At 38.1% G+C, this 11,615-nt stretch overlaps 1 protein-coding gene across 2 annotated transcripts in view; it reads left to right on the top strand.

The window, feature by feature from the left end:
* The window catches only part of HPSE2 (heparanase 2 (inactive)), a 665,523-nt gene that overhangs the window by 435,800 nt on the left and 218,108 nt on the right, over nucleotides 1-11,615 (top strand). For both annotated transcript variants that reach the window (XM_040486115.1, XM_040486116.1), the window contains exon 6: nucleotides 10,648-10,695. In XM_040486115.1, coding sequence (XP_040342049.1) covers nucleotides 10,648-10,695 — 48 coding nt within the window. The remainder of the gene's footprint in view (nucleotides 1-10,647; nucleotides 10,696-11,615) is intronic.

Here is an 11,615-nt window from a genome sequence, read left to right as displayed (position 1 = left end):
TTTCTGTTAAGTTTCTCAGGATCCACATGAGAGTGAAACCATATGGTATCTGTCTTTCTCTGTATGGCTTATTTCACTTAGCATCACACTCTCCAGTTCCATCCACGTTGCTACAAAGGGCCATATTTCGTTCTTTCTCATTGCCTTGTAGTACTCCATTGTGTATATAAACCACAATTTCTTTATCCATTCATCAGTTGATGGACATTTAGGCTCTTTCCATAATTTGGCTATTGTTGAGACTGCTGCTATAAACATTGGGGTACAAGTGCTCCTATGCATCAGTACTCCTGTATCCCTTGGCTAAATTCCTAGCAGTAGTACACAAAATTTCTTAAACTTATTTGATCAGAGTCTTATTTTAAGAGACCATCTTGAGAGACTCGTGTACACTAACGTCTTTGGACTACACTGACTGGGAAAGTGAACCCTGATTTAGGTGAGGGATGGCAGTAGAGCAGACATAACAAAAGAATTACTATTTGGAGAATTCAGAACATGGACCACTTTAATAGTCTAGTTATCAGTGTACTTGCTTCCATTCTTTTCCTCTCCAATCTATTCACCACTCAGTTGTCAGAAAATCTTTTACAAACATATAATTCACATAATGTAAGTCTCTTGCTAAAGACTCTTTAATGACTTGTCATTGCTCTTAGAATAAAATTTAATCTCCTTATCACATCTGACAAGGCTCTATAATGAACATTCTGGCTGCTTCCTAGCTCTTCATTCTTATTTTCTCCATCTTTCCCTTTTTCTTACTTCACTCAAGCCTCACTGGCTTTGTATGTGCTAAGCTTCTCTTTATTTGAGGGCTTTCACGAGTGCTCTTCTTTCTAGAGTGTTCTCTCTGCTTGCCGTATGGCTGGTTTCTCCTCATCTATCAAAGACCTTTCTTGTGTAATTTAGCTAAGTAATTCTCTATCAGCATACTCTGTTGGTTTTCTTTATGGCATTTATCATAGTTTAAAACTACATATTTATTTTATGTTTATTTGTTGGTTAAAGATTACAAACTCCCATTATGAGGATGGGAAGTATGTCTGTTGTATTTACCAATGTGTGTGTAGTGCTGGCAAAAAGCCTAATGCATAGCAGGTGCTCCAATTTGTTGAATAAATGAAAATGGCAGTTATCCTAACATCTATAGAGTAGCTAGTGGAATATTCTAACCTGAATCTATGCTAGAAAAGAAAGCTAGACAGGTCCTTTAGCTCCCATGGCAGCCCAAAGAGCTGTGGAAAGCATTCTAATGTGGGCAACAAGGATAAAAGCAGAAGAGAATTAGGCAGCAAATAATGGCCTTCTCCATCACAGCAGACCACATGATCTATGCTATATGCTCAATGGTCTACAAACCAGAAACAGAAAAATTGCCTTTTTATGTCCAGAATTTCTATCTTGAGTTGTGTCAAATTCTTCTACTAAGCCTAATGCTGATTTATGGAGTCCACTTAACACTTCAAGCATAGATAGTAATGAAGGCTCTATAGGTAAAGATGAAAACCTCTCTGTGTTCGTATTACTGGGGTCCCATTATGACTTTTGTGAGCTGTATGCATGTTTTTTACTTCATGGGTTCCTTTCTCCATAAAGACATTGAAACAACAGTCTGTTTTCTACTATGGTGAGTAGGATTAGGGAAAAAATAGCAGGATGGTGAAGAGCATGCACTTTGGAACTAGATGACACCCAGGTTAGTGACTCATTAGGTCATCTTGAGGGATTGTTTAAGGTCTATAAAACCTAAATCTTCTCCTCTATAAAATGGGACTAATTAAATTACCTACTCTTTATTTTGTTTTTGTTTTTGTTTTATTTTTGAATTTATTTGAGAGAGAGAGAGATAAAGTTGGGGAGAGGGCAGAGGGAGAGAGAGAGGGGGGATCTTAAGCAGGCTCCATGCTCTGTGCAGAGCCCGATGTGGGACTTGATTCCATGACCCTGGAATCATGACCTGAGCCAAAACCAAGAGTCAGGCGCTCAATCTACTGAGCCTATTTCTTAGGTTTATTGCAGAGTTAAATGAAATAATGAATTTAAAGTTCTTGGCGCAATTGACACCAAAAGGAATATCAGCCATAATTGTTAAGAATAAGTATATTTCAAGGATGGAAAGGTAGGTTTTTTCCTGTTTTATTTGCATATAACTTTATGTAGCTTTCCTAGAAGTTTAGAGAATTGAGTTGAGATGGAAACGAGAAAGATTAGTTACAAAAACATGTCAGGATAATGAGGGTGAACACAGCTCCACCTCCTGCATAGAAACTACCACATTCTCATTTGGAGTGGGAAGATGCACAGCTGGGGACAATTTGGTGTACAGGGTAATTATTACAATGCTATTCCTAATAATTGTTCTGTTTTATTTCAACTGTGAAAGAGTTATATGACTTGACCAAACTATAAGAGGAGAGAACAATTTATTCTTCTTAGTTCCTAAAAAGAGAGTTTCCATCTCTGCCTCTAGAGAGGAAAGGCCCCCAGCAGCTGTTCAGTACTCATTAACAAGGAAGCATTGGCTACTGCAAGGGTCTGCTCCCTAGCTAAGCATTGTGTTAGCGACTACTACTACTAAACTTTCTTTCTTTTATTTTTTTTTCTGGAAAGGACTTCTTTCCTGATTAGAGAAACAACCCAATTCCTTCCCTAAGCCCAAGGCTATCAATCATTGCCATTATGATGAAGGATGTTTTTCTCTTCCTCCAGAGTCAGAGAAGTCAGATGGGGATTAGAAAAAACATTGAAGAAGGAGGCTAGAGTCCTGGGACATAGACTTAGATTTGACACAGATGGTCTTGGAAAATATTCTTCTTCACTTCCTTTTTTTCCATTTCTTTTCTCATTTTTTTCTTCTTCTACTGTCCCTTAGAACTCTACTTTCTCTTCCAAGAATGGCCTACCCTAACAGGTGCTACTAAGATCAGAATTTGTCAAAGGTATGCCCTATGGTCCTGCTGCATTAGAAGCACCTAGAGAGTTTCTTTAAAATGCTGCATGTTTCTTAAGTTCCAGTGCATACCTACCAAACCAGAATGTTGGGTGATGGGACCTAGATAGGATTTTGAACAGCAACTCCAAGGCATCCTTTGCACACCAAACCATGAGAATCACTACCTTTTAGTATAGGAGAATGAGTTTTAATATCTTTGTTTTACAGATAAAGGAATGGAGGTGCACAGATGTTAAATTATTTACCAAACTCACATTTATTGAGTGTCAACAGTGTACCGGGCAGTACCCTTGTTCCTTCATATTATCTTGTTAATCTTCACAAGGCCTTTGAGAAATAGGTGCTGTACCTTCCATTTGAAATGGTTTAGGGAGAATAAACAACATGCCCAAGGCCACATGGCTCATAAGCTATGGAGCCAAGTCTTAAATCAGATACCTGTCTGACTCCTTGGGCCTGTGGTCTTTCTACTCTATGGTACTTTTTTCTTGAATCTTCATTTTTTAATAGAGCCACATGATTTAGCATACTAGAAAAAATAGAATCCTTTCCCACCTTAGTTCAACACTGTTCACTCTTCTGGACTCAGCTTCATACCAAGGCTTGAGCTTTTGGAAAGTTTAGTTTTACATGTGAAATTTATCATGACATCTTGATGCATTTTTCCTTCTTCCCACCAGGCTCCACAGCCAGGGCAAATCATATCAGGCCTTCTTTGCTTGAATCCAAGCCTTTATGACTTCCTTAGCAACATTTTAGACAGTCAAGATGTGTCTGTAATAACACTCCCCTAACCAGCACCTTCCAGCTCCAACCATAGCCTTCCAGATCTGTTTCAGCATCTTCTCTCATCATCCCCCAGTCCACTGCCAGTTGCCTTCATTTTAATCAAGCAAGCTTATTTTGCCTTTATATATTATTATCTCACATCTGCCTCCATTTTGTTCCAAACATGGTCCTATAGCCTCCCTCTTTTTAACTCCCCATTAGCAGCAAGTAGGCTTCATCCTGGGGGCCAGTTCCAGGTAAGAGTGCCTGGCAACATGTCTTGAAAAGGATTCTTAGGTCAATTGTCAGATTAGTGAGACAGTATTGAGATCTATTACCAATATCTTCCATGGGCTCAGAAAAAGGGGGCAGCACTATACACATCACAAGTTTGCTGTCTCTGCATGGTTAAAACAAGGGCTTTAGACTCAGAACTAGGTTTGAATCTCAGCTCTGCAACTTATTACCTGGGTGATCTGGAGCACAGTTTCCTCATCTATAAAATGAAAGTGATAATACAAAACTTACAAGGCTGTGCATTATGTAAACCACTTACCAAATGCCTGTTAATCAATAAATGATAGCCAACTTTTTTTTCCTTTTTTTCATTCAAGTTTGCCCTTAAATTAAACCTCATGGATGTGACTTTTATTGGCAAGAAAGATTGGTTGAAGAATATCATCCATCTCAAGTTCCTGTATATTGAAAGCTCTATAAATCTATCAAATTGAAGGAATTGTAAGCCAGAAGGGAAGCCTAAATAGAGAGTTGCACTAGTTATTAAAGTCAATGAACATATAGCCATGCTATTTATCAGCTTACTGCCCATGTAATACTATATATAAGTAGGAGTGGGGAGAAAAAGGGAAGTGAGGGAGAAAAAGGAAGAAGGAGGGAGGGAGGGAAAGAGAAAGAAACAGAAAGAGAAAGAGATGTATTAATATATCATTTGTTCTATGCAGTGCCTAGTATATATAGCTCAATATATAATTAGCTATGGAAAAGTAAGTGGCTTTGGACCAAATAGAAGATGCCTGGTTTGCTGTAACTCAAGATGAATAATTTTCTCACAGGTTTTTCCTAGGCTTTGTGCAGAATGGCTGTCATATCTTATTCATGCTAGTTACATAACCAAAGTTCTCTTTGTGGACAAGGGAAAAAAGATCAGACTGCCACAGTCATATTGAAGTTTGTACCTATTTTAGACATCCAGTTCCCTGTGAAGGATTTATCCTCCTTCCTGGGAGCAAAATTCAGAATCCAGTTTTTAGGGTTGCATTCTGTGGTCCAAAAGTAGAAATCAAACCCCAAAGACCATGAGTAAAGATGTGCCTTATTATAAGAGAGAGCTGTGATATGCCCTGGGAGAGAAGGCTCAACAATATTTCAGATACGTCATATGTGCAGGTGGATAACAAAGGAAAGAAATTCTCCCAGATTTGGGATCTCTTGGGGGAGGAAAGGAACTCTCACAATGAAAGGGGATATTTTGTTCTTTTCCATAGCAGCAGATTGGCTCCAATGGGAAAGATCCTCCCAATACTGAAAGGTCTGCCTGGCACTGGCCAATTTCCTTTGATATAAGTCCTTGCCCTTTCCCTCTCTTATCCTTTGCACAACTAGGTGTCAGCATGAGGGCAGACATCTCTTGTTCTCTGAGATAATCATCCAGGATTTCTGTCTTCATAATTCAGGTGTGGAGACATCCAACTTTGGAAAACCAAGATCTTCCCCTTTTGTTATTCACATCCTGGGTCATCTTTTACTTATACATTCATAGACCTAAATCTAGGGATTAGAATGGAAGTAGATGGCTGAAAATCCTTGGATAATACCAGACACTAAACGGAATTTCACTTTCCCAGTGGTATTTCACTCCTGACAGCACTAGTCTGTGTGCATGTTATTCCACCTCTAATATTACCATTGCTGAGCATTCTGCAGCTGTGTTGAAGTCACTCATTTATGTGGTTTGGGCTAGTTTCTGAGAAACACGCAGAACTAGAGAGCAGAAGAATCCATCAATGTTAAATTTGAACAAAGAAAATGATGATCTTTTTGGACTTGTTGCCTTCCATAGTGACAATATAGATATAAAAACAAAGTATAGAAATGATACAGATATAGGGTAGTTACAGAGAGCCGTAATTTTCAGGGAAGGAGCATGGGGGTGGGGGGAAGCCCCAGACTCAGTAATGTCTATTCCTTGGGGTTTTGTCTAATTAATTTCCTTTATGTGTTATTTCTGTGGTTGTATTTTGTATTTTAGTTTTAAAAATATATATCAAAGACTTCTGAAAACAGAACATTTCCCTCATTTGAGATAAATTTTTTATACTTTTCAAAAAATAAGGGTATGTTTGGTCATCTTAGTAGTATTTGGAAATGCATATTTTGTTTGACATTATTTGTGAATTAGATTTTTGCTCCTCAGAATAAGTGTAGAAATGCTTCCATATGTTTGAAGTTGGTTTCATCATTTGGCTAGGAGGGAAAAAGGAAGAACGTAGTTTATAGCAATTTTCATGTGAATACATATTTAATAATGGCATTTCCTCAAAGTTAGCTAAAACAGCTTTTCTATTGCTTCAATATACTACTAAAGATAATAATATCGTTTGTTTCTAAATATTACATTGTAATTGAAATATTCTTTAAATATAATGAAACTAAACCATATTTTACTATTTTGATTTCTTATACAAAATATGATCTTAAGTGAGGATCTGACTTTAATTATTTCCCCCAAATAGCCACAAATCACATAGCATCATTAAAAAAATGCTTCAGTTTTTCATATACTAAAATTCTTTTCCATGTAATACATTCGTATGTATAACTTAAAAAAATTGTTCTGTTCCATAGGTCTCCTTACTAATTCCTAATCTCTTTATTAGTTCCTAAGATCTCCTTTCTAATTCCTAGGAATGTTTTAATAATTGTGGGGTTTATGGTATATTTTATTATATGGTAGATCAAATAAATGTCCCTTCATTATTCCATTTTTAAAGAATATTCTTGGCTTCCTCGAGATGAATGTTAGAATGATTTTGCAAAGTTTCAAAAATATCTGCTGGGTTTTTTTATTAGAATTTCATTAAACCCATAAATTAGTTTAGGAAGGATAATTGATTTTCCTATCCAGGATCATGGTAGGTCTTTTCCTTTATTCAATTTAAAAATATTTCTCTGTAAACTATAATATTCTATATAAGGGTCCAATATATTTTATATTTAATTATAGATTTTATAGATTTTCTTTGAGGTATATGGGGTAGGTTGTGGGGGGAGAATATTAGCCTTACTTTGAATGTTCCTAACTCTAGTTTTCCCACTCTTTTTATATTGCTACTTTTAATAATGGAAAGTTACTTAAGGACTTAATTATCAACCTATAGCAGAACAAACTATCCAATACATATGAGGATCTCCAGATTATAGTATCATGAAGAACAAGTTTCCAACTTTTAAGACACCAAATTAGATGAGTTCTTATTTTTTAATTTTTTAATTTTTTTTTTTGAGAGAGAGAGAGAGAGAGAGAGAGAGAGAGAGAGAGAGAAACAGAGTGCAAGCAGGTGAGGGGGAGAGAGAGAGGGAGACACAGAATCTGAAGCAGGCTCCAGGCTCTGAGCTGTCAGCACAGAGCCCAATGTGGGCTCGAACTCCAGAGCCAGGAGATCAAGCCTTGAGGCAAAGTTGGACACTTAACCCACTGATCCACCCAGGCACCCCAGGTGTCTTCTTAATTGCCTACCCAGCCCAGACCCTTTTAGCCAAGCAGGGCATTGATGATTTTTTTTTCCTCCTAATTTTCTTGTGAATGCATAGCTGTTATCATCAATGACTATTTGCTTCCAGTTCTTTGAGGCATATTCAAGAGAATTGGAATACATTCACCAACATCAGCATCAAAAGTCTGTTCCTGGGTTGCCCATCAACTTCTTGAGTGCTCCATCAGTGTTACTCAATGGGTCTTTTTTCATTCTTACATTCCAAGCCTCCCATCTCTCTGCAGTCATCTCCTTCCTGTTTGTCCACAGCAGTACCTTTCACATTTACCATAGCCAGAGTGATCTTCCTGAAACTCAAATCTGATCCTGATACTCCCTTATTTGTTTAGACACAGGATAAATCCAACAAATATACGTGAAGAAAGAGCCAGCTGTATTTTGCAATGTTATGTTGGGTACTAGTCCTACAAAGATAAATAGGAGCTGGACTTGTACCTAGTTGTTAAGGGGGAGAGACCAGACTTGTTAGCATCATAGGCTAGCAGCTAGTGACCTGACCAGCCTGACTTCCTGTCATTCCCTTACCTGTCCTCTAACATCCAGTCATGTTGGACTCCTGAGAACACACCACCTTGCTTCTACCTTGCTTTGCTCAGGCTGTTCTTATGTCTGGCCTGCTCTTCATGGCAAAATCCTACCCTTCTTTCAATGCTATATTCAGTATCATGTGCAGCGTAAAGCTTTTCTCAATGTTTATCTCTCTTATAACACCACAGAAGGTAGAGCTAACTGCTCCCTTGACTTGCTGTCCCATAGCAGTTAGTTTGTACGAGTAGTACAGCAACAGAAACTCTGATAGCTGATGGTCTCTGGGTCTTTCTTCTTAGCTTCAGGGTGGTTGTAGTATGGCAGAGGCCCCTGGTCAGTCACTTTTGATACCTGCTTCATCATATTCTCTTACAAATAGGCATGAAATGGTCAAGTCTGAGAGGAAGCCAACAAGCAAAGAAGGTAAATTGCTAGTGTTTTCTCAAGGCAAGAATTCAACTTATTATTATTATTATTTTTTTTTTTTTGCATCTTAGAGTTCTACTGTACTTCTTGGCCTCAGTGAAAACAGCTTGGAGGCAGCATAGAATCCTTGAAAGAGGGTAGGGTTTGGAGTCAGAGAACCTGGGTTTAGTCCACACTAGCTCTATGAATTTGAGCAAGTCACATAACCTCTACCAGATTCAGTCTTCTGGACCATAAATCAGAAATATTCACTACATACCAGGTGGTTTTGAGGCTATGTGAAATTATATCTACAAGAAGCTAAAAAACATCTTATAGTGATAAATCACTATAAATGTTAGTGTTATTTTCATTGTGGTTATTTTATATGTAAATTAAGACAATTTTACATAAAATATTTCTATTTTCAAAATTTTCCAGCTTGTATTTATTGCTTTGCTTCGTCATGCCCTGCTTCCCAAGAAGTGCTACTAAGAGGGGTGGCATAACTCCATAAAAATGGGCTGTTTGGGATGTCTGGAGACACTATTTCTCCAGCCAGGAGAGAAGTTAGTAATTTGTATAATGGAATCAATAATAACTATCTTACCAAGCAAAAGAGTTTTGAGAATTATAAGAAATAACACATGTGAATGGCTGGTACTAAGTAGGTACTCATTCCCTTCAATCTCCATTTACATTTTGGTCTTACCCATCAAACCAATTCCATTCCTTGATCACGCCTATGTTCCATTTCCCATATTCTTGCTCCTGGACTACTAAATGGTACTGGAGAAAACAGACAAAGCCATACAGACAAGAACCAAGCTGCCACCTCCTCCCCTTCCCCTCCTCTCCCATACTCTTTCTCCTATCGACCCCATCTCCCTCTCCTTCTTTGTCATCTTTTATAAAGTTCACTGCAATGCTAAACAGCAGTACTGGCATCCTCTCTCTCTCTCTCTTTCAGTCCTGCAAAGATTAAGTACTCTTCCACCATCATGACAAAGCAGAGCCTCTGTTTGGGCAGCACATGGCAACCCCTTTGCCATGTGTCTCCCTGCCAGATTGTGCTGGGATAGGGTGGGATAGGACCTTCTCGACAAAACACTGTCTCCCTTCTTAGCGAAAGAGTTCTTTGGTTATGATGTATTGATGGAAAAGTGCTTCTGTCTGAAGAAGAGTTCCCCTCCAGGGTCTCAGGGTTGAAAGGAATATCTTGAAGAACTGAGAAACTCCTTTTGATTTCCTGTATCTGGGTGTAACTGTCTCAAATAGTAACAATGGCTTTGACAGCAGATGGCCTCAGAACATGTGGATGGAGATAATGGAGAAAAGTAGGTAGTTGGGTCATTCACAGACTTGAAGTTTATGACACCTTGTGGCATCTGTGGGGCCTTGTATGCTTCTTCCCAGTTCTTTGGTTTTGGTAGAAGCATAGAAGGCTGGGGGATTAATAAAATAAGGCTTTGCTGTGTGTTTTGTGAGGAAACAGATCTGGTTTCCCTTTTGAGCTGAGCAAATGTCAGATGACACTCAGTCCTCTACTTCACTGCTTCAGAAATAGTTAGATGTCTCTGTGTTATATGTAAGTGATGAATCACTAAATTCTACTCCTGAAACTAACATAACGCTGTTTGTTAACTAACTAGAATTTAAATAAAAACTTGAAACACTAAAAAGAAAAAGATTTCTCTGTGTGGTATTCAGTTTTCTACACTCAGACAGGCATGGCAGCCATCCCTGGGGTGTATTTGATAGTGCTTTATACTTACATAACTAAATTGGGTTTTGCCATGCTCTCTTCAGAAGGAGAGGACTAAGGTTTTTCAAAGGCATCTATCTATTGTGGTATCATTCTGGGAAATGTTACTGTTTATTTGTTTCCTAGCAGATTTCAGAGTTTTCAGAGAATAGAAAATGGGAGAGAGAAATTTTGTTCATGGGGAAAGTGATGTGGAAGCCATCAGGCAAGGGCTTGGGAAGACAAACATAGAGAGCATGCTGTACTGGGGTCTTGATTTCTAGATGGTAAAGGACATGTGGAGAGGTGAAAGTACCCTTACCTTCACTTTCTGTATACTTTAACTTGCAGTAACTCCAGATAGGCCATAATTGTGGCTGTGGACTCTCAGCCCAAAGATTGGCCTGATCTATGTCTCAGCTTATTTTATTTGTTCTTTCTGTTCCTTATAGATTCATGAAGGTGGCAGGAAGCACAGTGGATGCAGTTACCTGGCAACAGTAGGTATTCATCATTTTTGCTTTTACTTATTATCAGCTACTGTGAAATGAGAGATAATAAGTTGTTATGAAGTTTATACCTGACATCTAATAAGCCACTCTCTATCCTCCAAGAGAAAAAGTTAAAACTAACTCCAAAGCTGTTCTTATGATGCATACTATCTCATGGGAATATAATTTTGTTTTGTTGTTGCAAATTTTTTTAAAAAAACACTAAAAGCTCAGCTATTATGGACACTTTTAAATTAATATGTCATCAGTGAACAGGTAATGGGAATCTGAGCATGCCACCACTCATCTGAGCTTTTCCTTGAGAATAAATTTCCTTAAGAGAGGAAGTAGTGTTCAATAGTCAACATATCATGTGAAAAATAGCAACACTTCATTATGGTAATGGCAGTGGTCTTAAATAGTGCCTAGAGTGTTACTAACATGAAGCAATTTTAAAAAATGGAATATGAAGGGAATGAAGCAGCCTCAAGAGAAGATAAACCCTAGTATTCCAGGAAGAAGCTTACAGTGGGAAAGACCTGTTACCTTAAGGGTATCTTGATTTGTAAAGATAATTATCAGATACATAAATTAATTTTAAGTTTCCTTATGGTATTTGTGCTGGCATGTCAGTATCTCACAATGTCTCACCAATTTTTTACTGGAATCTTGCCCTTCCTTTTTGTAAGAAATCTATCCCACAGCATCTTCCAGGTCATCTCTCATCTAATGTAGTCCCCACGGCTCAGACATATGCTCCTATTCTGGGCCCTCATAGCTGTCAACTATGACCACCTTTCTCAGTGACTCTAAACCTGCCTGCCTAACACATTTACTTCCTCTGTTTTAAGTGGTCACAGTATCCTTTGGGATGCATGACAGTTGTGAAAGCAAGAACAGTGGATGAAATCTTCATTAATTATCCCAAA

Source organism: Herpailurus yagouaroundi, unplaced genomic scaffold, assembly GCF_014898765.1.
Source record: "Herpailurus yagouaroundi ecotype Mexico unplaced genomic scaffold, PumYag 163, whole genome shotgun sequence".
In the NCBI taxonomy this organism is placed as follows: Eukaryota; Metazoa; Chordata; class Mammalia; order Carnivora; family Felidae; genus Herpailurus; species Herpailurus yagouaroundi.
The sequence above is the reverse complement of the archived record's forward strand: the minus strand, read 5'-3'. Positions and strand labels throughout refer to the sequence as shown.